General features: G+C 49.0%; 1 protein-coding gene across 1 annotated transcript in view; it reads left to right on the top strand.

Annotated features, from left to right (window-relative positions):
• Positions 1 to 24,521, top strand: part of ITGB3 (integrin subunit beta 3) — a 63,412-nt gene that overhangs the window by 3,601 nt on the left and 35,290 nt on the right. Inside the window, exons 2-3 of the mRNA XM_019548488.1 lie at positions 15,403 to 15,488; positions 23,327 to 23,519. Of these exons, the coding sequence (XP_019404033.1) occupies positions 15,403 to 15,488; positions 23,327 to 23,519 (279 nt within the window). The remainder of the gene's footprint in view (positions 1 to 15,402; positions 15,489 to 23,326; positions 23,520 to 24,521) is intronic.

Raw genomic sequence — 24,521 nt, 5'->3', positions numbered from 1 at the left:
ACCTGCACTGCCCCTGGAAACAGACTTAGTGACATAGCAAGTCATTTTCCTCTCTGCCCTCTGTTATACATGTTTTTTAAATATATATGTGTATGTGCACATGTCCACACACACGTTTGGTATGTGTTTGTGTGGCTGAATACAGATGTAGCCTCTGGATGAATACTTACGTGGTTTGCACTGCAATGACCTTGGCTGTGGGTGTCTGGTTGCCTGTCTGTGTCTAGCGGAAGTATTTTTCTGACTTGCTCTTGGAGTGGGATTACAATGCTCAGCACAAGCTACCACAACACATGACAGACACAGAGAACAGGGCTCTGGGTGCAGAGGACCTGGCTGTGTCTCTTCTCAGCCAGTTCCAGCCCAGCCCCTGAATGGCAAGAGAAAACTGTTCCCACCAGCTGCCCCTGCTTTTCTCTTGGGCAATGTAGAGAGAATCGTTGCTAGCACTGCTGAGTTGAGCTAACCTGTTATCAGGTAGTGTTGAGGACTCCAGGGTCATAGGAAGCATGTATGTGTATGGTACACACAGGGCCAAATTCAAAGTGCGGCAGAGATGATGCAGTCTATGCTTGCTCCCAACCCCCTTGATGTGGATATCAAACATGCTGAGACTCCCCTAGGCTTGCCCTGCTTATACCTACTTGCCAATGTGTAACGGAGACCTCACAAGACACAGCCACTGCCTCTGGGTCCAGCCCAGAGGGGCACTGTCCTCATGAAGGCACATTTTACCAGGAAGGAACTAACACACATTAGTAGCCCCACTGGAACTGGTGAGCCAGATCTTGTTCTACCAATTAGCTGCCTGAGCAAGGTCCTATTCCACCCTGCTTCATCTAACTTGGAAGGTGACTGGGGCCTACTCCCATTTACCGCTTTGTGTGACTTAGTCTCCAGACTGAGATGATGGCATGTTACAAAAGTAGATGCATTCATGTTTTTTCAGGGATTTGCTCAAGGTGAAAAAGGATCCCAGGCATATAAGTCCAGGCAGGCACTTGACAGATAAAGCACAATCTGGCCCTTAGTGCAGGGACAAGTCTAGATGAGGGAAGCAGATTGTGTTCTCTAATGGTGATGGTGATGATGCCACACTAGGAGCCCCAGGCACAGATCACGACCCCACTGTGCTAGGTTTTGTGTAAATACAGAACAAAAAAATGGCCCTTGCCGCAAAGAGCTGACTGGAAATATTTAACACTCGTTTTGCATCAATGTAAAATGCTACACAAGGTGCAAAGCACCAGAGAATGCAAATACAATTTACACACAAATACATGGAAGCCCAGCCCAACCACCCTCCCCTAACTGGGGGGGGGGGGCGGGTGTTGAGGCTGGGGCTGGCTGCACCTGCCCAGCCCAGGGACCCATGTCAGGATGTAGATGCAGGTGCCAGGATGGGGCCAGAGCTGAGAGTCAGTATAGTGCCCCCAGCCTAGCCAGTGCCCTGTCCCCCACCCTGGCCCCAGCTTGCAGCCCCACCTCCAGTGGCAAAGGCACCACACTTTCCAAAGCATCCAGACAGCTGCTCCAGCCCAGCCCACTGCTGCCCACTCACACGCACCCACACCCACACCCACTGCTCTGGCCACACACACACACACACACACACACACTGCCCTAGTGTGTATGTGTGTACACATGCTGGTGCCTCCTGGAGGCCCTTCCCCATCTCAGAGTTCCCTAAAATTATTATGGTCACCCTAGTTATAAAGCCTAATGTCAGACCTAGTGTATTTCAACTTCTCTGGCACTGATGCCCAGAGTGTGTAGTCCCAGCTGAACTGACACTTCCAGGCAGGTCACATACAATGTCATACAGACCTTCAGGCCTGGTCCCCATTGCCCTACACATTGACAGGCCCTTCTGTCCTGTGCCAAGGAGAGGCTGCCACATCTGAATTTCCCACCTGCAGCAGTGGGAGAATTTTGCATTGGTGTGAATGTGGACACAGCGGGGCTGACAGACATGCAGCTCCCTGTTTCACAGAAAGCACCATGAGTTAGATTGATCCCCCCACTCCTCAACCCAAAAGACATTTGCTGTTGGGTGTGGGGGCAGCAAGGGAATTGAGCTCCACTTGGAGCCAATCCAGAAGGAGCTGCCTGCCTCCATTCTTTCTCCCCTAGCCCCTTTCCCCTCCCCCAGCTCCAGTGCTGTGTCTGCAGGATGGAAGGGGGGAGAAGATGGGGGGGTTGCCTAGCCTGAGCTAGAGAGGGACCAGTGGATTGGAGCCCACCTGAGGTGTGAGGTCCAATCCACCCACCTTTGCTCCAGCTCAAGATGGGCAAACCCCAGCCCAGAGTTACCTACACTCCCTTCTTGCCCTCCCTTCTTGCAGACAGCACCAGGGGCAAGGCTGGACTGGGCTGCATCAGCCCAGCCCTGATTGCATGCAGGGACAGACAGAAGTTAATGAAGGTGCTCCACTTCGAAGCACCTTCATCTGAACCCTCATTACATGAGGGTTAATTTGTTGCATGATCAGGAACTTTTAAAGCACTCTGGAGCTCTGCACTTCTGTCAGGGCACAGCTGGAGAGTACTTTCAAGGGACCAATAATGCAACAAATGTCACTTCTGTCAGTGGATGTTAGGCAAGTGACAATTGGGTCTTTTGTGTTTGGCAGCTGGTAGCCAGAGTGCTAATTCTGACCAAAGCCAGGGAAGGAACACAGCCCCTAAGAAGTCAGCAAGGGTATAGATTACCCTGGAGTGCAAGTGTCCTGGCTGGGCCTACAGCTAAGAGCTCCAGTACTCCCATTGGTATAAGTACAGTAAGGCCACAGGGAGGAGAAGTGAACTGTGTGAAATCAAGAGCATTAAGGCTGAGACTGCTGAGACAGCCTAAGGAAGCTGAATGCCTGGCTCTCCTTGAATCACTGTAGGATTTGTACACCTAACTTACTTCGTCTCCTTTGCAATTTGCAGCCCTAAAGGAGTGTTATCTGAGATGTTTTTGGCAGGAATGATCCTGTCTTAAGCAGGGGTTGGACTAGTTGTGATTTTCTGAGGTCTCTTCCAGCTCTACTATTAGGATCTTAAGTCTGCATATTAGACCTCACACACCAGTTCCACCAACTCACTGCAGTGGAGTGTCCACACCAGATTAACACCATCATACAGGGGGAGGAGATGTGAGATTTGGCAGTCAGTGTGGAGGGAAACACTGCACAAGCAAAATTGGTTCCCTGGGATCCATCTGCGACCAGCACTCCTTGTGGGACTGCAGGTCCCTCACCTTCGCATTGCAAGCCTGAGAGAATCCCTGACTGGTTGCATTACTGCAGGAATGAGGGGAAGCAGCCAGGAAGATAATACAACAGATGAGAAGTTGTTAATCTGTACCAAATGCTAGTCATCAGCTGAGCTCTCCTACTGGGCAGAGACCTCCCTGGGACTTATTATCATTGTTACTCAAATGTCTCTTGGGGAAGGGAAAGGAGAGGAAAATCTCAGCTCTGCAGGAAGGGATAGCTTTTATTTAGCTCCAGCTGATCTCCCTGGGCCCATAACCCCAGGCCACGATATAAGATGATCAGGCTTTGGAGGAAGGTGACAGTGCCCCACAGAGCTTATTGTCTATGTCTACCAAAGGCGTTTCAAAGCCAGGTCCTGGACACTGTGCCTGGATGCAATATTGTCTAGGGCAGGGGTTGGCAGTGTTTTTTGGGCAGAATGCCAAAAAACCCTGCAACCTTCACTTGTAAGATGTTGACATGCCAGGGGTGGATGGTAGTGAAGCCATGAGGGGCCTGATCCTTGTGGCAGTGCAGCCCTGGCCTCTTCTCTGCTCTCTGCCCTGAGGCTCAGATGCACCCACTGCTGGCAACAAGCCAGGCTAGGGCTATGCGGACCCCAGTGCAGCTGCTTGCAGACTCCCTGCTGCCTGGGGCCTGACCAGAGCCTGGACTGGCTGTAGTGTGCCGAGCAAAATGGCTTTGTATGCCACGCTCTGACACACATGCTGGGGGTTGCTGACCCCTGATCTAATGGGGTTGTTTCCCTTTTGTCTTCTAGGCAGGAAAATTCCTCCCTGCCTGGTCCCCAGTAAATAGCACCTCTCCTTCTACTGAAGGTATTGACAGGGCCTCATTGCCATAGTACCTCACAGTTGTTTAATGAACTTAGTCTCACAACACTCCTGTGAATCAGGAAGTGTAATGACTCCATTTTACAGGTGATTAGCTGAGGCTCCGGGAGGCTAAGAAACCTGACCAAGCTTGCTCTGAAAGTCTTTGGGAGAACTGTTTCAAAGTCATATCTCCTAAGAGTCATAGATTGTAAGGCCAGAGGGGACCTTGGAAGATCATCGGGTCCAGCCCCCTGCACCAAGAAGGAAAGACAACTGTGGGTTAGGTGACCCCAGCAAGGTGACTGTCTAGTCTCCTTCTGAAAATTTCCAGGATAGGTGATCACACCACCTCTGGAGAGAATTTATTCCACAGTCTGGACATCCTCGTTGTGAAGTAGTTTTTCCTAATGTTGAACCTGAAATGATCTTCCAGGAGTTTGTGACCATTACTCCTAGGGTGGCCTAGTGAACAGTTGTTCACCGAGCCCTAGATGTATGCTTCTAATGTAGCAGTAAGCTGCTACCAAGTCCCCTCTCAGTCTTCTCTTTTTCAGGCTGAAGAGTCCCAGGTCCCTCAGCCTTTCCTCATATGGCTTGCCATGCAAGTCTCTGATCATATGGGTAGCCCTTTTCTGGACTCTCTCAAGCTTTACCAAGTCCTTGTTAAAGTGCGGAGCCCAGAACTGGACGCAGTACTCTAGCTGCGGTCTCACCAATGCCGAGTAGAGCAGGAGAATCATTTCTTTGCAGTGATTTTGCTGGTTTTGCTGGAGATGCATCAATAGATACATGCCAGGGTATTGTTAGCCCTGCTGGCTACAGCATCACACTGCCGGCTCACATTCACACTGTGGTCAGTTATTATCCTCAGGTCCCTTTCATTCATAGTGCAGGTCAGGTTGGCGCTGCCAAGCCTGTAGGTGAGTAAGGGATCGTTCTTCCCCAGGTGGAGCACTGTACATGTCTCAATGTTGAACTACATCTACCCAATTTGCAAACCTACCTAGGTCCACCTGTATCTCCAGCCTATCTTCAAGCATGACCATGCTTCCCCATAACTTGGTGTCATCCGTGAACTTGGCCACTGAGCTCTTCACCCCCACATCCAAATCATTGTTGAAGATGTTAAATAGCTCTGGACCAAGCACAGACCCCTGTGGGACACCACTGGCCACTTCTCACAAGGACGACACAGGTCTGTTCATTAGAACTCTGGGTCCTACCCCGCAGCCAGCTTCCTACCTACCTGTCTCGCAATTAAGCCCACAGTCTTCCAATTTTCTTGCGAGAACATTGTGGGATACCAGATCGAAAGCTGTTTGGAAGTCGAGATACATAATGTCAACTTCATCTCTCTTATCCAGGTGGTGAGCCACCTGATCTTAAAAGGAGATGAGGTTGGTAAGACAAGACCTGCCCACAACAAAGCCATGCTGGCTGTCATTCAGAATCCTACCTTCTGCAAGCCTACTGCACGTAGACTCCTTAATGAATTTTTCCAGGATTTTCCCTGGGATAGAAGTTAGGCTAATTGGCCTATAGTTACCCGGGTCCTCCCTCTTCCCTTTCTTGAAGAAGGGCACAACATTGGCCCTCTTCTCCTCCTCGGGGACCTCCCTGGAGTGCCACAAGTTTTGGAAGAGCTATGGCGGGGGTTCTGCAATGACTTCGGCCAGCTCTTTCAGCACTCTCAGATGAAGTTCATCCAGACCTGCTGACTTATATACATCCAATTTCTTTAATTGATCACACACCAGTTCTACAGCATAGTAGGAAGGCAGTCATTTGAACTCTGCTCATTCTGTACCCTAGCTGGCATGATTTTCCCCCTGGCCTGCTGTAAGACCAAGGAGTCATTCAGTAGTTCAGTTTTCTCCTGAGGGCCAGTGACTAGCTGTCCTCAATTGTTGAGCAACGGCCCCACACTCCCATTCATTTTCCTCCAGTTCCTTACGTACCTAAAGAAGGACCTATTGTTCTCCTTGATTTCCATTGCTAATTTTACTTCAGTCGCTGCCTTAGCTTTTCTAATCTGATCCCTGTAAGTGCAGGCCATAGTTGTATAGTCCTCCTTTGGGGCTGCCCCTAGCTTCCATTGAGTGCATGCCACTTTCTTCTTTCTTAAGAGGGCTTCCCAGCCCTTTTGCTACATTGCTTCTACATGGGAATGGACTTACTTTGTGCTTCAAGGATCATGTCTTTTTGACACAACCACTCTTCATGCATTCCTTTTGCCTTCAGTCCTTGGCCTCTCAGCACATTTCCTACTAGTGACCTGAGATTGTTGAAGTTTGCATTTCTGAAGTCCAAAACTTCAAGCCTGCTATTTGATTTGTCTCCCTTGCAATGGACCATGAATGTTTCATGATCACTTTCACTCAGGCTGCCCTGTATGTTTAGGTTGGTCACCAGGTCATTTCCTTTGGCCAGGACCAAGTCTAGAAGAGCATTTCCTCTGGTTGACCCATGCACCTCCTGAGTCAGAAAAAGCCCCTTTGATGCAGGTCAGGAACAACCGCGACCAACCTGGCATGGCCAGCCGTTCCTCCCAAGAGATGTCTGGATAATTGAAGTCACCCATGATGACCATGTCCCGCACCTGGGCAGCCTCTGTTAGTTCTCAGGCGAACTCTAGATCAAGTTCCTTGCCCTGGTTTAGTGGTCTGTAGTATATACCTACAGTTAGATCTCTCTCATCGCACCCCCACCCCCCAGGAGTTTGACCCAGAGGGTTTCAAGACGTTCTTCTTTGGAGCTGATGTCAGCCTCCAAGGAGGTGTTCTCCTCCTTCACATAGAGAGCTACACCTCCACCTTTTTTCCCTACTCAGTCCCTTCTGTGCAGGGCATAGCCCCTTAGGGCTACACTCTAATTGTGTGAGGAGTCCCACCAGGTCTCTGTAATCCCGACTAGATTGTAATGCTCACTGAAGAGCAGGTGAACTAGCTCCTCCTGCTTGTTCCCCATGCTCCTGGCATTAGTGTACAGGCACCTGAGTCCTCCTATTGAGGCCCTCAACTTCCTGTCATACTGAAGGAGAACTATTCCCTCAGCTCCTGCAAGAGTGGCCCTCCTGGTGTCCCTATCCATGGAGCTTCCTTGCATGTCAGTCCCCAGGCAAGCTCCAGTTAATGTTTGCCTGTCCCCCCAGCAATCTTAGTGTAAAGACCTGTCAAGAAGATAGGCCATCCTAGCTGAGAACAGGGACTTACCTCTCCTTGTGACATGGATGCCCTCTGTTCCCAGGAGTCCTCTCTCCCTGAAGTGTGCATTGTGGTCTAGGAAACTGAAGCCTTCTAGGTGGCACCATCACCTGCAACAGGGAGCACAAAGGAGAAGACTACCTGAGCCCAGCCCCCCAGAGCCATGTAGTCACTCATGACCTGGTCCGGATTACTCCTGGCCATGTCATTTGTTCCCACATGGATGAGAAGCATGGGGTATTAGTCAGAGGACCAGATGACCCTGGGGATCCTCTCTGCAACATCTCGGATGCAGGCAGCAGACCTCATGGGCTAGGGGGTCCCCCCTGCCCAGCTCCCAGCAGCCATGCCAGGCAGCCCCCGCAGTCCAGGGCCAGGGGCTCTGTCTGGGTGGAGATCTCGGTGATGCTGGGATGCCTGCGGCCACAACGAATCACCACCATGGCTGAGAGTGAGTTCACACCCCTACCTGGTCCCAGCATCTCCTCTGCGGGCCTCTGACCTCAGGCTCCTTGCCTGGACCACCCCTCTGGGAGCCTCCTGCACTCTTTCCACCCAAACTCATGCACAAACTGCCACATCCTAGTAAAGCCACACCTGTTTGCACGTTCTGCTCGCGAGGCTCCCTGGGGGGCTCAGCTAAGAAGGGACTAGGGGAAGGGGGGCATTCCCCTCCTGGGCTCCGCTCAGCCAGTGTGTCTTGCCTGGCACAGGCCCACATGCATGCACACACGCATGCAAACATACACACAGTCTCAGGCAGCACCCTCCAAGCACCCCCTGTACTTGTACAACCTCACCTGGCCCAGTACACTTACCTCCTGGCTCTATACAGGGGGGTCTGTGGAGTCCAGGTCTTCAGCTCCCGGGGGCACAACAGGCATTAAACTGTGCATCTCCTCCGGGAGCAGGCCCAAACTGAGTGCGCTGATGATTTGGTCAGTGCCAAGAGGGGGGAAAGATGCAGCCAGAGCCCTGGGAGATGCTAAGCTCTAGGAGATGTTCCTACCTCTCCAAAGGCAGACATTTGGCCATGCCTTCCTAAACAGGCCCAGCCATGGGAAGTGCATAGGGACTTCTTGCCATGCAGATAGCCCCCACTAACCTGGGGGTGTGGGGACAAGCAAAAGAACATCCTGGCAAAGGAACAAGCTATCAATGGGCCCCAAACAGGAAAGAAATAACCAACATCTGGCAGGAAACAAATTCCACCCATCTGCTATACAAGGGTTAATAATAGCCAAGCTCAGGCCTGCTTATCAGGCATGCTCTGTCTCACAATCTCTCCCAGGCAAGAATCATGTTAAGGCATTGCAATAACCACAGTCCGTGAGTCAGCAGACATATGTAGTTGTTAAAGGAGATGAAGGGGGAGAGCTATTGCTGGTAAATGAAGAAATTATAGGGTTAGAGAAAGAGCACAAAGGCTACCTGGGCACGTCCTCCCCTCAGTGTCGAGTCTGCAGTGGTGCTGGTTCAGACCTGCCAGACTGTGACACAAAGGAGAGTGCAGAGAAGGAGAGACACTCCAAATGCAGAAAAGCACAATGGCCCCCCAGCTGATGCATCCTTGCCAGGCCAGGATTACCTTATGTAAACAATGGCTAGAGAGATGCTTTAACTTTATTCCAGGCACAAGATTTCATTCAGGAGTGCCTGGGTGAGATCTTCTAGCCTGTGCCAGGCAAGCCCCAAGACTGGATGAACACAGCGGTCCCTTGCAACCTTAATGTCTCTGAAATAATACTGTCTGGCTGAGTCCAAACCAGGAAAATACATCACACTGAAAAGGGGTATAGTATAAAGTTTCTCTGAAATTGGAGGGGTGTTGTTATGCCTCAGTGGATGGCAGGGATCATTCCACACTCCAGTGACACTATCCAGCCCTCTTCAGCTTGGGATCCATTGGAACCATTCACTCATAAGGATGCCAGTACATCTTTTTCTATGTACAATGAGCTCAAGTGTTTTCCAGTGCCTATTCAGCTCTGCACACTGTAATGACTTGGTTTCTCTCCTGTTCCTTGTCAGGCTAATACTGTATTTCCCCCTGGAGTTTCATAAGGCTGTGTCCCCCTTTGGCTGGCTTTCAACTATGATATATCACAGAAACCTAGTCCACCTGCTGGTACTTACTGGACTGCAGATGGTTAGGGCTTTGTCGGGCAGGAGAGATTTCAAACCAGAAGAGGAAGGAGCAAATGCAGGGCAGGCACAGTGGTTTTGGAGCTGCAGCTGCCACTTCTTCTTGGTGGTTCTTTTCAGACAAAGATATTAGAAAAGTAACTGCTCACACTGGTTCCAGACCCACTGGTGACTAATCAGTCCAATTGCAGGGAGGCAAATCCTGCTGCAATGTTTACTGTGTATGGCTGATTGCTGCTAGAAAATCATCTCCAGGTCATCATCGGAACGACCCATACTCTTGAGCTGCCTGCATGTAGGATTGGGACTGCAGCCTCCAGTGTTACCTTACACCTGCCGTTTTCCCCCCACTTCTGGCACTGTAGGACTTGGGGGACTTGTTTCTTTCCTGCCTGCCTGTGGAGCTTTAAAGTGGAGTACAGTTCGCACTGACTGGCCCCACTCTTTAGGCCTGAAGCTCATGTGCTTTTGCCTAGTGAATTAGGATGGTGGCAGAGAGATCTCCAGACTGTAGGTTTAGTTTTGCAGTATCCTTCTCCTAGGTGGATGGCTGAACCAGAACTAAAGAGTTCCACCTACCCTAGTTATTTGGTTTGGGTCACTATTTGTCTGGAACCTCACTTTTGACATTACTGCCATGGGAGATCCTACCAGGAAAAATTTCCAGACAGCATCACTCTCAGGCTCATCATGACACACAAGCCTCTCCACCATCATATGGTTGCAATCCAGGGAGACAGGAATAAGCATCTCACATCCACACCCTTCAGTGCAAGGCAACATCGTTGTAACCACACTGACATGAACACCCTTCATATAGGCAGATGCTTAGCAACACTTGTAATAGAGGTGATGACTGGAGATCGGCCTATTTTTTTTCAATTAGTGCCTCACACTGGCAAAACTAAATATATCTAGGCTTGATTCTCCCCCTGCCTCCCATCTTCTCAGTTCAGCTGGTCAATTGCCCAGCTTAGGGCCCGGAAAAAACTACAGTATCGGAACGGTCTCATGTGACAGTCCTCATACTCCCTGGGTACTGGAGTTAGCGGTAGGGGTACAAGTCACAGGGCAGTGAGGAACATTTCCCCCCTGCCCCCAGCACAAACCACGCACCATTCTTTGGAAAATTCAGCCCTTAATGAGTGCTGTACTGGGAGGAGCTGAGGGCTGAGCTTGACAGTGCTCAGCACAGACAGCCTTTGCCCTGCATGCATAACTGAAATGGGTGCTGCCTAATGCCCGCATTTCTCTTTTGGCTACAGTAAGTCTTCCTTTAAGCTCTGAGCATCCTAGCAAAGGAAAGCCTATTCTGAACTTGGCCATGACTGGGGCACAGTATCATTTTAGATTGTTGGTACAGTCCTATGTGGGAACCGGCCACGAGGACAAACACGGTAGGATCAAAGGACTCCTCCCAGTTTGGATTGCTCTGATGCTCAGTAGAAAAGCCCAACCATGCTGCCAGAACCATCCAAGGTGCCTGGGGAAGGGTGTAGCAACATCCGACCACAAATTATCGTTTCACCACTTCCTTTCTCTGCATTATATTCATTTTTATTTTCTTTCTCCTTAACAAGTTCTGTAAAACACTGGCAATTTCCCTGCCATCTAGAGCACAGCAGGGACACCGCAGGCCAGGAAGGCACACTGGGGTGGGGAGGCCTGCTTTAGGGTGGGTGCCTTCGAGCCTTTCTTCTGTCTCAGCAAGATCTCCCACATATACAGGTAAAAAACAGGGCTGGACTATAAACTATCAAATTATGCCCAACTGATCTTTCACAGGTGCCAAGAGAGAAGGCCTTGTTCAAAGCACCACTGCCTCATTTCACTTTCTTTTTTTCCCCATAACAGGACCCAGGTACTCAGCACCTCACTTCTTGCCCCAACTAGCATTGTTTAATAATAGCATCGAGAGGCCCCACATGAAATGGGACCCTGTGTGCCAGGTGCTGTACAAGCTGTACAAAAGCACGCATCTCATTCCTTGCAGGTGCAGGTTCATGAAAACTGCATGGAAATGTCCTTCAGGGGGACAGTAGATACTAAGAAAATCAAGGTGGATTGAAAGTAGCTGGGGTAGTCACCAAGAGGTCCCCAGCTGGAAGAATTTGTGTAATGGGAACCTCACGCACATGTAGACACAGCTGCTCCAGCCAGGCAAATCCTACCAAGTTTCCAAAGAGCAACAGCAACATAAAACCCAACCAGATGGATTATAGTAATAATAGCAATTTACATTCACAGTTCTTCCCATGTAAGGAGCCCAAGGCCAATTACAAACATATTATAGGCACTGATAACCCAAAGGCTCAGTGAAGAAGAAGAGACACAGGAGAAGAAGCGGAAGGCATAGTTAGGTGGTACTGAGAACCTGTGACACAGAATAAATAACTCATGCTGGTATGATAGCAATGTATCCACTACTGAGAACTGTCTTGGCAAAACCACAGCTGAACTGGTGCTGAAGGGACGACACCCCAAGGCCTTGCCTGCATTGCAAGAACTTTGCATGTGTCCTACCCTTGCAAGCACATGTCCAGCTCCAGCCATAGCAGCAGCTACAGCTCTAATGTACAGAGGCTCCTGCTGCCATTTTAACTGCTGCCTCATCCAGCCCAGAGCCAAAATGACTGGTGTGGAGTTCCCAGCATGGCTAACACTAGTACAGCCACATGTGCCTTACCACTCCTGGGGACTAATATGCCTAGCCAACAACATGCAGTTCAGCACCAGGATCTGTGGAAAGATGAGCCCAGGCTTCGCCTGCCTGTGCTTACAGTGAAACCCTTCAATGCTGGCCTCACTGTGCTCTGTTCTCAGCCGTAGGCAACATTTCTGGTGCAGTTAAGTTCCCCAAGTCTTGAACCAGAGCCCAGAAGTACCAGCACCAATTCCAGCCGATGGCAGTCTTGTCTGTCTACAGGAAGGAGTTTGCAGCTGCCCAGCAAGGCCAAAGTCAGGAGCTGTAGTCTCCTTACTACTCTCCCCTGCCTGGCTTTGTTCTTTTTGGGTTGGGTAACTGGAATAACCAGGTGTCCTGGGCTGGAGGATCCAGTGCTCTAGGCTGCTGCAACAGCTCAGGTATTCTCAGGCCTGGGTCTGTTCAGCGCCACTGGTGAGGGGCTAATTAGCACAGAGGCAGGCTAGTGGGTACTGTCATTCAACAGTGCTAATAAGTGTGCCCACATTGCTGTGTGAATGTGGCCACCCTGCTGCTGGTTTAGGAGGCAGCCTGCCCAGAGCAGTGTGGTGAGCTGGAGGGCACAACAACTGTGCCATGCAGACACAGCCAAGGAAGCTCTCCGACATTGTTCCTTATCCTAGCGACCTCCTAGGAATTCCTGGCCTGATGCACTGAAAGCCACCGAAAGCAGTGAAGCAATTTCAGAGCACCCAGGAAGCATGATCTGTGCTTTCAGTCTGTGGACTTAACTCCTTGGAATATTGCCAGATCCCATGTTCAGTCAGGAGGCAGCCAGCTGCATGGAAACACAAGTGGCACTCACTCCCTTCAGAGCTGGATGAGGGAGTACAAGCAGTGAGGCAGTCTGCCTTGGAGTGGGTCCTCCCAGTTTCCTAGCATGCCTGTAGTTATCCAGACCTGCCAGTCACAGTTACTGCCTGCATGTGTTAGCTGGAGTTTCCAGCTGATCCACATCACTGAAGTCAGAGGAGCTACATCAGCAGGGATCTTAGTTTTCTCTGATTAAAAAAAAAAACCACACCCAATTTTCAGATTAAAAAAGTAACCCCATATCCACATTTTTCCGTGATTAAAATGAAATGCCACTAATATATTTATATACACATAGTGGTGTTTCATTTGATTATGAAAAAATGTGGATTTGGGGTTACTTTTTTTTAATCCAAACATTGAGAGGGGAGAGGGAGTTATCAGAGAAAACCAGGATCCCTGCACATCAATTTACACCAGCTGAACATCTGGCTCCTGATGCATGCATGCAGACCTGATTCTCCTCTGCTCTGCTCTTTATTCAGTCATTCACATGAAGAAGCTGTAAACTTCTCCTGTTCCAAACTAGGAGAGTCTTCACCCACTTTTCATTGAAGTAACTGACTGCACGCCGTAGAGGGAGATGGAGACTTGGGCACTGTTTGTGTTTGAGGGGGGCCCAAGTCTCCTTAAAGAAGAGGGGCCCCTTGGGGTTGCCAACCCTTTCCATGGCTTATCTGTTGATAAGTGGGTGTTTAAGGACTGCAGACAAGACAAGAAAGGGGGTAGTTAATCATTGACCTACCTGGTGAATAAGATAAAGCCTAGTTGTTAACTGACTCTGAAAGAGAACAGGGGTACTGGGGAGTTGGCATCTGGTCCTAGGAGCCTAGCACAAGATTGTTCTGGGGCTTCTGCCTGGGGTCCTGCACAGCCCCTTGCGGAGAGGTGGGCCAAGTGGGAACATGTGAGCCCTCATGTGGGAGGAAAGCAGAGTATTGCCCCTTGGCATGGGATCTGTAGACCAACAGGGTGAAGTGTGAAGTTTGGAGTCTAGGGATCAGAGCACAAGACATGTGTAGAAAAGATTCCCTAATGAGATGGCTTATACCATGAAACCTTGTAATACAAACCGAAGGGGGGAGGAGGTAGCATTGCCTGAGGAAAGAAGAAAGGAATGCCAGTTCCCTGCACTGTGCAGAGGTCACTGGGTAGCCAGGAGAGGAGGGGGTGGCTGCCTACAGAGTCACACTGTACCACTGGGCAGGGAGGGCTTTGTGACAAGAATGCATTTTTGATGCTTAGCCTAGCATAAATAAATAAACAAATGTGGGTAGGCAAGGAGCCCTAGCAGTACATGGGTCATTACTCACTGGGACAAAATTGCCCATACCGGCATTCTTCATCTTAAGCCTCACTCTGCCTGTTACACAGTGAAGCTACCTGATCCATTATTGGCACCAAGCACCTTGTCCCCAAATTACACTGAACCTTGGAATGGTAGGAATTTGCCTCCTCTCGTAAGCTATTGGTGGCACTTGCTTGTCCTACTACCCACTAGGTCCCATCTTTTCAAGTTCTCCCAATCCATACCTGAGCTATTGTTTACCTGAGTTAATGTTCACCTGAATTGATAGTTTTACACTTGAGTTAATATTTCTAGCTAGAATTTGAAACAGTTTCAGGACTTTGAAATAAGAGCTATACTTTCAGGAGCAGCTAACAGACAGCAGAACTGCATAAGAAAGCATAGCTTGATTAGTAAAACCATTAAAGACCATTAAAAGGAGATTAATGCTACTGTGCTGCCACTGCCAGGCAATTGGTTTTAAACTTTTGAGTGGACCAGGAATCAAAGGGTATGCAGTTTACCACTGCACACTGCCCCCCACCCCTGAATCTACCCCATGTCTTTACGCAAAAGGACCACTGTCTTCCTATGTGGGTTTGTGTTCAGTAGGCTCTGTCCCAGAAGTGCTGATAATGAGTCTCTCTTTTGAATACCAGACCATACATCTTTGACAGTTTCTTCTTCTTCCTTGTCCCAATGCATAATGATCAGAAAGTTGCAGGGTAGTGACATCTGACAAGGCCTTGGTATGGTTTTCATAGAAGCAAGTAAGCCTGAGGCAGAGCCAAGCAGCATAGTTCAGGGAAGAGGGCTCCTGGAGAGGGTAGACGAGACTGGGCTCTGCTCTTGGCTGGCATATAATTTCCTGTCTGCCTCCATCCCACTCCTTCCCTTGGTCTGCTTAGACAAAGCTCTTCTAAGTAGGGTCTGTCTCGTACTGTGCCTATGGACCTTGATCTGAGCTGGTGCATCCAAACAGAACCGCCATACATATCACAGTGCATTTCAGCATGTCTAGTCCTCAGGCTCTAACCAGTGCAGAGCTCACTCCAGCAGACCCAGCACATGTTGGGAAGGAGCCTCTATGCATTACCAGTTGGCATTTAGCTGTCAGGGATGCCACACTGTGACAGGCTGTAATTGCTCTTTTGGTCTCTCTCTTTTCTAGGAGGCAACATCTGTACCACTCGTGGAGTGAGCTCCTGCAAGCAGTGCCTGGCTGTCAGCCCAGCGTGTGCATGGTGCTTCCAGGAGGTAAAGGCCTTGAAGGGCTCAGCATTTTATTCTAACCTGCTGGTTCCTTCCATGGCTGCTACTGGTCATAATGATAAATTAAACCAGCCATTTGACTTGAATCCAGAGCATATCTGACCCCACCCATGCTATTGGTGCCACTGTGATTGTGTAACAATATGGTTGGGTGCCAAATTCTTTCAAAACATTCTCTGGCCAGCAATATCCTAGTAGAGGGCTCACATGGAAAAGACACCAATCCAGTGTAGAGGCAGTTAGCAGGGCTGGGAGCTTTCAGGCTTCAGGGCTTCAGCCAAGAGCTAACTATTCTCAACAAGGGTGAGACTTCTGTATAGAGGAGCTCATAGAAAGGTGGAAAAGATCACACATGTCTATAACAGCAGGTTCTAACCCCTTCCTCTAAGGCAGGAGTGGGCAAAATGTGGCTTGTGGGCTGGATGCGGCCTGCCAGGCCATTCCAGCCAGACCACAGGGCCCCTAAAAAAATTAGAAAATTAATATTTATCTGCCCCTGGCTCCCTGTCATGCGGCCCTTGATGACTTGCCAAAACTCAGTAAGTGGATCACTGATCCAAATGTGGTGATCAGTATGACTCTAAGCAGAAAAGCAACCCTTTGGGTTTTTTAAGTACCAGCAGGAGCATCAGTTTATTCTAGTAAAAAAAACAAAACAAAACAAAAAACAGCCTTAGCCCTGGCGAGCATCCCAGTGCCTAAGGACTGGCCTTTTGGAGACAGGGTACTAGTCTGGATGGACTTGGGGTCCTGGTCAGCCAGGCAATTCCTATGAAAATCTGGTCCGTATTTGGGTGTTTTACAGAGGAGCTGAATAGAACTGGTTAACAAGTTCCAGTTATTTGTTGTTGGGCTGGAAGGGGGTGGGGGGCGGAGTTCGTTTTGAGAGGGTAGTTAGTTGGAAAAAAATAATTTTCCCCCAAATTTCCAGCAATTTCTGTCAGTATTTTGATGAAAGGAAACAGTGATAATTTCAGCATTAAAAAAACCAACTTCTGCTATTAAAACATTGGGTTTCGGTAACTTTCCAGTTTTTTTGAAAACCAAAAGTTTAAAAAAAATGACATAAAACGTTTGTTTCAATTTTCAAGAAAAATAAAACTCAAATCTAAAGTTCTCTGAAATGTTTTTAACTCCCAAAAAAGGTGTTTTAGTGGGGGAAAAAAGTGTTAATAAAAATACCTCTCACCAGCGCCAGGGTTTTAAACCTTTTTGGAGCCCTGGGATTTTGAATGCCCAACTCAGGACACCACAAGAGGCAAGGTTTGCATGAAGTTTTGACCACCTGCCAAACCCTACTGGAGCATTAGCACATTTGAATATTGAGGTGTACCTGTGCAGCTTGAACTCTTTTGAAAACCTGGCCTAGTTGTGGGTAATGAACCTTTGAAAATCTGGCCCCAGTCTTTGAATCTCGTCAGCCCTTGTAGGTTGTGGCTCACCACCTCTATAGTGATGACACCCTTACAGTGTTGATGTCAAGCTAGTTTCAACTTGCAAGGAAAGGCAGATGGTGAAGTAGAAAGAGCCATTTCTTGCTTTCCATTCATTGGCATCCTAAGTTTCCACTGGTCCCCACCTGGTCAGACACAGGGCAAGGCTATCCTTAGTTGTTAAAGGCTCCTGGTTCCAGTGGCCTGCTGCTACATGGGCTGTAAGGAAGTAGGCATGCACACCTCCACCCATGTTGTACATGCCAGAATGCACATGCACATGTGCTAGGAAGGGTTCGCGTGAGTCTTCGTGGGAGGGAAGGGTATACACTGCTGCATCCTGTGTGTGCTGCCATTAGCACCTCCCCTCTGATAGTGCTGCGGCTGGTCAGATCTGCACCCTTATTCAGGATAAGCGAAGCTCGGAGATGCTTGAAATGATATGATTAGGCACTTCTCTCTGGCATGTGACAGCCAAGCCAGCCCTAGCTTCTGGTGCAGAGTAGGAAATGGGCTGTAACAGGCTCTGATGGAATCTGTCCTCCCCTCCCAGGATCTGAGGCAGGGTAGCTAGCTGTCTCTGGCTGCTGCGGGGGCTGAGAGCTCTTTCCCCAGATCCAGCCAAAGCTTCCAAAAAAGGAAATATTTTCTGCACCTACTCAGGGCTGTGTTTACGTACAAACATGGCAATTAGCAAAGGACCTGTACCACTGCCAGCAGCCAGCCCCCAAAACGTCAGACTCTACAAGCCCTGCTCAACCACCCAAGGTTTCCCAACATCTGGGCTGAATTGTCTTAATTTAGCAAATGAGTTTTTCCCCCCCTTTGGGTCCCCAGGCCTGCATCCTACTCTATTTAAAGGGACAGTGCCCTTATTTATATTTCTCCCTCTTGCTACAATTAGATTTAGTCCCAGCATTTGTATTACAAGCCATGGTCCTCAATCATTTCCATTCAGTCCTGGCTTTGTACCAGAGCAGGAGAGGGATTCTGCCACTGTTACAGCAAGGAGCCACACTGCCCGGTGAGCAGCCCTACCAAGTTAAGTTTTACAAAGAGCTTCTCTGCCTGAATAACATTTGCAGAACCAGGCCTTATATCCTTCAGGCCAAAGAGACGGGCTGTGACATGGGCTTGATTACTAATGTCTATTGCCATGTTTTAAATTAATCCACAAAACCATGCGCCTGTTACACTTTCTTGTAACCCTCCCTCAGGGAGGTCTTCCTGCTCCATGGAAATTCTATGAAAACAAGAGAGCAGGCCAGGAAAGGAAAAGGCAGGGACCTGCACAAGGAAACAGTTAGAGGAAGCTCTGCTTTGCCCAGGCAATCCCCAATTGAAGGAAGTCAGAGACTGCAGCTGGATTTAACAAAGGGATGGATGACTTAATAACCATTTGTAACATTTGCATGCAGGGATCAAAAGGTCTGAAAACCTCTGGTTTCAAGGTGTAAACTAATTGCTGACAGGAGGCAGGTTGAACCATCCCTCCCCTGGCTTGGTTCAACAGCTGTCCAAGTGCATCAGACTAGGGGGAGGATGCCCCTGAAGTGTGAAATTTGCTGAATGAACCAGCCACCTCTGTCAGGAATGTTTTTTTTTTCCTAAAAGCTCAGCAGAGGATCCTAGTTCCCTGGTTGCCTGAACCTCACCCTTTAGTTGCTGAATAACAAACAACAGACCTCTGCAGTGCAAAATGATTATCTTCATTTCACAGGTGGGAAAACTGAGGAGCAGAGAGGAGAAGCAACATGCCCACAAATGCCCCATAGCAAAGCTGGAGTTAGAACCCATTTTTGCTGCCTGCCAAGTCATGTTGTCTTAATTCAAGAGACAGCACTGAAAAAGGTTGGGGACAGGGTGATTAAAGTACTTCACTGTTGCTTCAGTGATTAAAGTCCAAGCCCTGTTCTGAACTCATACCAGCTGTAAATGAGTTACCTGGACCCAGTGGCAACTCCACGCCCTGCCACTTGCACTGGCCAGGACCAGGCTGGGGCTTGGGGTTGTGGGCAGTGCTCTATGCCAGTCCACAGCTTGCCCTGAGATGCTCACATGGCAGCCCCCAGCCCTGCCAGCTTGGCATAAGGTGGAGCAGCACAGAGTGGAGCTGTGTGGGGGCAGAGGCAGTGGCAGGAGCCCCAGTCAGAGTGTTGTGTCCAAGGTGGGGCCAGTCTGCATGGAGACGAGCCCCCAGCCCCAGATGCAGCTCCCCACCCAGCTGTGCACAGTCTTCATGGAGACCAGCCCTTGTCCCTGGCCCTAGCCCCAGACACAGTGCCATCATCAGGCTTTCCACCACTGCCACTGCTCCTGCATCATAATGCTTCACCCCACACCAAGCCAGCAGGGCACGAGGCTGCTGCTGCCATGCGGGTATCCCAGGGCAAGCTTCGGGTTGGCACTGGATGGGGGTGCCCCAGCACTAGCCAGTGAGACTGAGGAACTGTAACCAGCCCATGAGCCGTATTTTGCTGACCCCTGAGCTAAGGGATGTGAGCACTGAATAGCCAAGGGGGCAATTAGTGGCAATGTTAATATCTTCCCTGATAGCTCACCAGTTTTAAACCAATGCTTGTCAGTAGCAACTACATTTATATCTAATGCTGGTTAGTAGCAACAGTCTTGTGAGCCCTGGTTGGAGTGTGTTTCCAGAGGGATGGGAAAGGGGCTTCCTTAGGCATTCACTAGGAATCTCATTGGAAGGGCACAGACCTGGAATTCCCCCTTCATTGTCAGAAAAAAAGCTTCCTGTCTACCCTGTGAACTCAGGAGGGAGGGAGGATGGCCAGCCCCACATCCAAATGTCAGCTGTAAGGCAAAGGGTATTGCTAAAGATTTGTCTGCTGGTCATGGACTGGCTACAGTGGGGAAAGGGGAATGCAACTCAGGCCCATTTACAATAATCCCAGAGTGCAATCCCCAGCCAGGGTGTTACAGGTCCCATCTTTGCCTGACCACAATGCTTATGAACCAGGGGCCTCCATACAGGAGAATATCACTGATGTGCTTCCACTTATTGGATTAAAGTGATATAGTAGCTTCATCCCTTGGACTTTCAGATCCAAGTTCGTAGCTCAAACCAATCTGCCAGGCTGTATCCAACCACTGCAAACTCAGGGAAAGTTTGGAACCTATATTTGAAAACTTTCTGCTCAGAGATGTCCCAAAGCCCATTGTAAAAAGGCAGGGCCAGGATCGGACCTCGCTTACAACATTCTACATCAGGAATTGCTCCACAGAAGTCAATGGAGCCTCACCTGCCTAAAGTTGTTGCACAAAAAAATTAGGCCTGCACAGCTCGTATGCTTTTAGATTTAGCAGGATGCATACTCTGTTCCTCTAAACACATATAGTGGGAAGCCAGGGAGAGGGTTCTTCATAGAAATTCTACCCTGAGACACAAAGACATAGTAGTTTTAGAGAGTCACAGACACGGACTATATCTGTCCCTGATAGTCCATGTCACAGCAGTAGGGGCAGGTGTGGAATATTTTCAATATTTGTCTTTCCAAGGAACCTTGTCTCAGCAGACCCAGAGCAACTGACAGCACCTGCCCCTTTGGATTAGAAACCAGGAGGGAGGGAAGAGCAAGGAAACCTTCTAAGATAAGAAACAGGGGGCTGACAATTCACAATGAGCTGGGCATTTCCATTTCCTGTCCCTGATGGGAGACTCAGGGCCTCTCCAGTAATTCTGTTGCTATTCCATCTCTTTCACTCCTTTTTTGGTGCTGTTCCTCCCAAACTCCAGCCTGCGGGAAACTGGGGTTAAGAGATTAGCCTGGTCTTTTTTCACACAGGAACTCTGTTTAATAAGACAGAATGTCCTGTTAACTGTCTGGTTTCTTGGAGTTTCTGGTGAAGCAGGGTGGAGTTGAAAGAAAGACAAAAGAGAGGCTCTTTCTGCATGGTTTTGCAAATTCTCCCTGATGCAAAGCTACTGGCTTTGCACACTGGTACCGGCTTTACCCAGGGAAACCATAGCCAGAGCAGAACAGGAGCCCACTTGGCTGCTCTAGCTCCACTGCCTGTCAGTGCTCAAATTGTGGCTTTTCCATGTTCCAGCAAGCAGGTCCACTATGGATAGTATACTGCAGAGCTCCTGCAGCCAGGAGTGTTCCCAGAGGCTGTCATCTTAACCCTACTAGAGCGAGGGATTTTTACCCTGATGTTTCGGGAGCTCTCGTTCCCTGGGGTCATGGCGAAGGCTGCACTGCACCAGTTTCTTCCATAACTGCCAATTGTAGGGTTTCATTCACCGTTCTCAGAAGCAGCTAGTGCTCCTGGCCACTATCCAAGAGGGAAACCAGGTCTGATCTGGTCTGGCAGTTCCTCTGCTCCTAGGGGGAGAGCAGAGTCAAACTCAGCTGGGGAACAGTTGCCAACAGTAAAGAGATTGTCCCCATCCCATGGGCTCTAAAGTGGCAAGAAACTAAAGCCAGAGTAATGAACCGTGACTGTGGCATAAGAAGCCTTAACCATGCATGCACGGAAAACCAAGTCAGTGGCAGGGACTTAAGTCTGTACCCTGTGAATAAAGAAGGCACTCCCTTTGCTTGCAGGAAGTAGACTGTTGTCTTGTGGGCCAGCCACTCAGTGACATGGTTATACACCCCCTTCAGGTTACAAAGGAGCTGAAAATGTGGCCACTTGGTTTGGTGCCTTAGTGAAAGCTGACCCATTTTGAAAATCCAAACCAGCCTAAATTCTGACCCCAGCAAAAGATGCACAGAGGGGACTTGTTCCTTCTGCTTCATGCATGTACTCTCCAAACAAGAAGAGCTTTGGCATTTCCCATCCACCATCTGGGCAATACAGGGGCCAGAGAAACAAAGGTCACTTCCAGCTTCAGGACTCACTCCGCATTTACAGGGAGATCATTTTCTGTAATGATTTGCTGCAAATACAGAAGCCTAATGGGTATTTTAAAGGTGCATGCTTCCTGTCATTCTGTGCAAGTCAGCCATTGTTTCATTCCTCCTCTTTGGCAATCTCCATTTCCCAGGGTGAAGAAACACCCATCCCCACCCATGCTCTGCACTTGTGGGGGCTAATGTTCAGTATGTAGCCTCCATGATTCCTGCAGCACCCAGAGCTGAAGGCATCCCCAATTTCTCAGTTATTTATTATTAAAACTGCTTGGCTGACAGTTTCAGGCTTTGAAACAGAAAATTATTTTCTCATTTTTGCTTAACTGAAATGTGCAAAGAAGAGTATGCACATATCTTTCACCTCTTCCCCCAATCAAAGTGGGGGTCATCAGTGCTGTAAATACACAGGCTATGTACAGACAGTCAAAAAGCCTGAGGCTGAATCGATTCAGTCTTTGCAGGTTGTTTTAAACTGCAGAGATTAAACTGAGAAACAACTGGACAGACATTTACTTTTGGTTCAGGAAATACAGGCATACGTGCAGTGGCTCAGGCCAGAAGCCGGGGGTGCTAGAGCATGGCACTCTGGCATGTATCCAGCATAGCCTGTGTATTCGCTTCTTCTTCCTGCTGTCCCTGAGGTCTCTGTTCCACAAGGGCTAGGGACAGAAGTTACACATCAACTAGTTTAAGTGATCAGAAACTGATTTAAACCTGTAACAGAACAGGTGTTCAGTGCACATAAACCAGTTGGAAAATGGCTGAAACTGGTTTGAGATAAACCTGGTAGAATGTAGTATCACACTTAACAGATTTGAGTCAAACTGCTTTATGTAATGTCTGTCCCAGACCCCTTGCTGGTTTAAGATAAACCAGACACCCCCAGCATCCTGGCATCCTCTCTGGGCTGGGAAGGGCTGTCTGCTCCACAGCAGGTCTGGCCCCTCCCCTCTGCTCCCTGGCTGCAGCTCTAGCAAAGATGGGCTGCTTCCCCCCACCCCCTCACCACTCCCTGCTAAGCAGGAATTCCTCCCTCCCCTCTGCCTTGCTGAGAGGTGTCTGTGTATTAGCTAGCAGACTACATGCTGGCTACAGTCCGTGCTATGGCAGCTGGGACAAAGGCAGAATCAACAGGTAGCTGGTAACTTACCACTAACTTGCCACTATCAGCACTTAGAAGTGAGGACAGGGAGTTTGACACCAAGAAAGTGGAGATCATGCAGACCTGATAAGAGGAAGTGGTGACATTTTGTGTAGGTGGTGGTGATGAGCTGGGAAAGCCAGTGAGATGTGTGCAGCAGTCCTCGGAGCACTCATTACCTGTCTGTTTTGAAGATTGTCTCTTCTCCCTGCACTAGTTGGAGCTCCTGTATAGTTCCCAAAGGTGATCCATTTAATATCAGGCTCTGTGATAAGGTGTCACAGAGTCATGGCCCCATTCCCAAGGGCACCAAGTCGTAATCCCAGTTGGCTACTTCAGAACCTCACAGCTCTCTCTACCTTCCTCTCCCAGGACTTAGGACAGGGAACTCCTCGCTGCGACTGGAAAGAGAACCTCCTACAAAATGGCTGCTCATTGGATTTCATCGAGTTCCCAGTCAGCAGCACTGAAGTTGAAAAGAATGACTCACTCAGTGACACTGGCTCCGGAGACACCATTGCCACCCAAATGACCCCCCAGAAAATAAAACTCATCTTACGGCCAGGTAGGTGCCAAATGATCCCAATCCGGCCTGAAGGAAGGGCTTGCTTGTGAGGGTGTTGGCAATGGAAGTGCAGCCTGAGACCTCTGGGTGAGCCTGTTCTGCCTGAGAAAAATGCCTTGGACTCTGCTTACTGGGAGGAGTGACTGAGCAATCCAGAGTGGTTGGATTGGGGGCCATGTGTCAAGGTACGAATTGCATATGCAAAGCACCATCCTGTCCTGCAGCCTCATCATTGGGAAGATAGTGCTGTTGTTCCAGGAAGTTGGGATCAATCCATCCCAGAGATGCACTGTAGGGTGGCTCAGACTGCACTAGTGACTTGGAGTCAAACTACCTCTGTTTTCAAAAGTACCCTTCTCATTTTCAAACATACACCTAGAACCCTAAATTACACTGAAATGCTAAACATCACCTAGCTCAGATAGTATTTTTTTGTCAGCAGATCTTAAAGCTCTTTACAAAGTAAGTATCATTTGGAGGCACTTTAGAGGGAGCATCTACATGTTGCCATATGGCAATGTTGCTACGGAGCCGTGTTTGGTACTTTATTTTGGAAGTACTAAAACACAGTGCAGTATGGGCTGTTACTGTGCAATATGGGCTGTTACTGTGCTGTGCATGCCGCACATGGGTAAATTTCCCAGCTATGTCACTGCAGCCATTGCCAGGGAGCGCGCTGCTACACCAATGTAGCTGGCGATCACATGTAGACACACGATCTCTATTTCGCTGTAGCATGTTGCTATGTTACCATAGGGTGATGTGTAGACGCACCAACAGAAGAGGAAACTGAGGTACTGGGAAGTGAATTAGTTGAAGTCAGCTAAAACAAGGTTGGCTGACCTTCAGCCTTTAGTTTATCTCAGGGGCAGGCAATTATTTCAGGCAGAGGGCCACTTACTGAGTTTTGGCAAGCCATCGAGAGCCACATGACAGGCAGCCAGGGGCAGATAAATATTAATTTTCTAAATTTTTTAGGGGCCCTGCAGGCTGGATAGAATG

Source organism: Crocodylus porosus, unplaced genomic scaffold (assembly GCF_001723895.1).
Source record: "Crocodylus porosus isolate Cpor-Errol unplaced genomic scaffold, CroPor_comp1, whole genome shotgun sequence".
NCBI lineage: Eukaryota > Metazoa > Chordata > Crocodylia > Crocodylidae > Crocodylus > Crocodylus porosus.
This window is presented reverse-complemented; position numbering and strand designations above follow the sequence as displayed.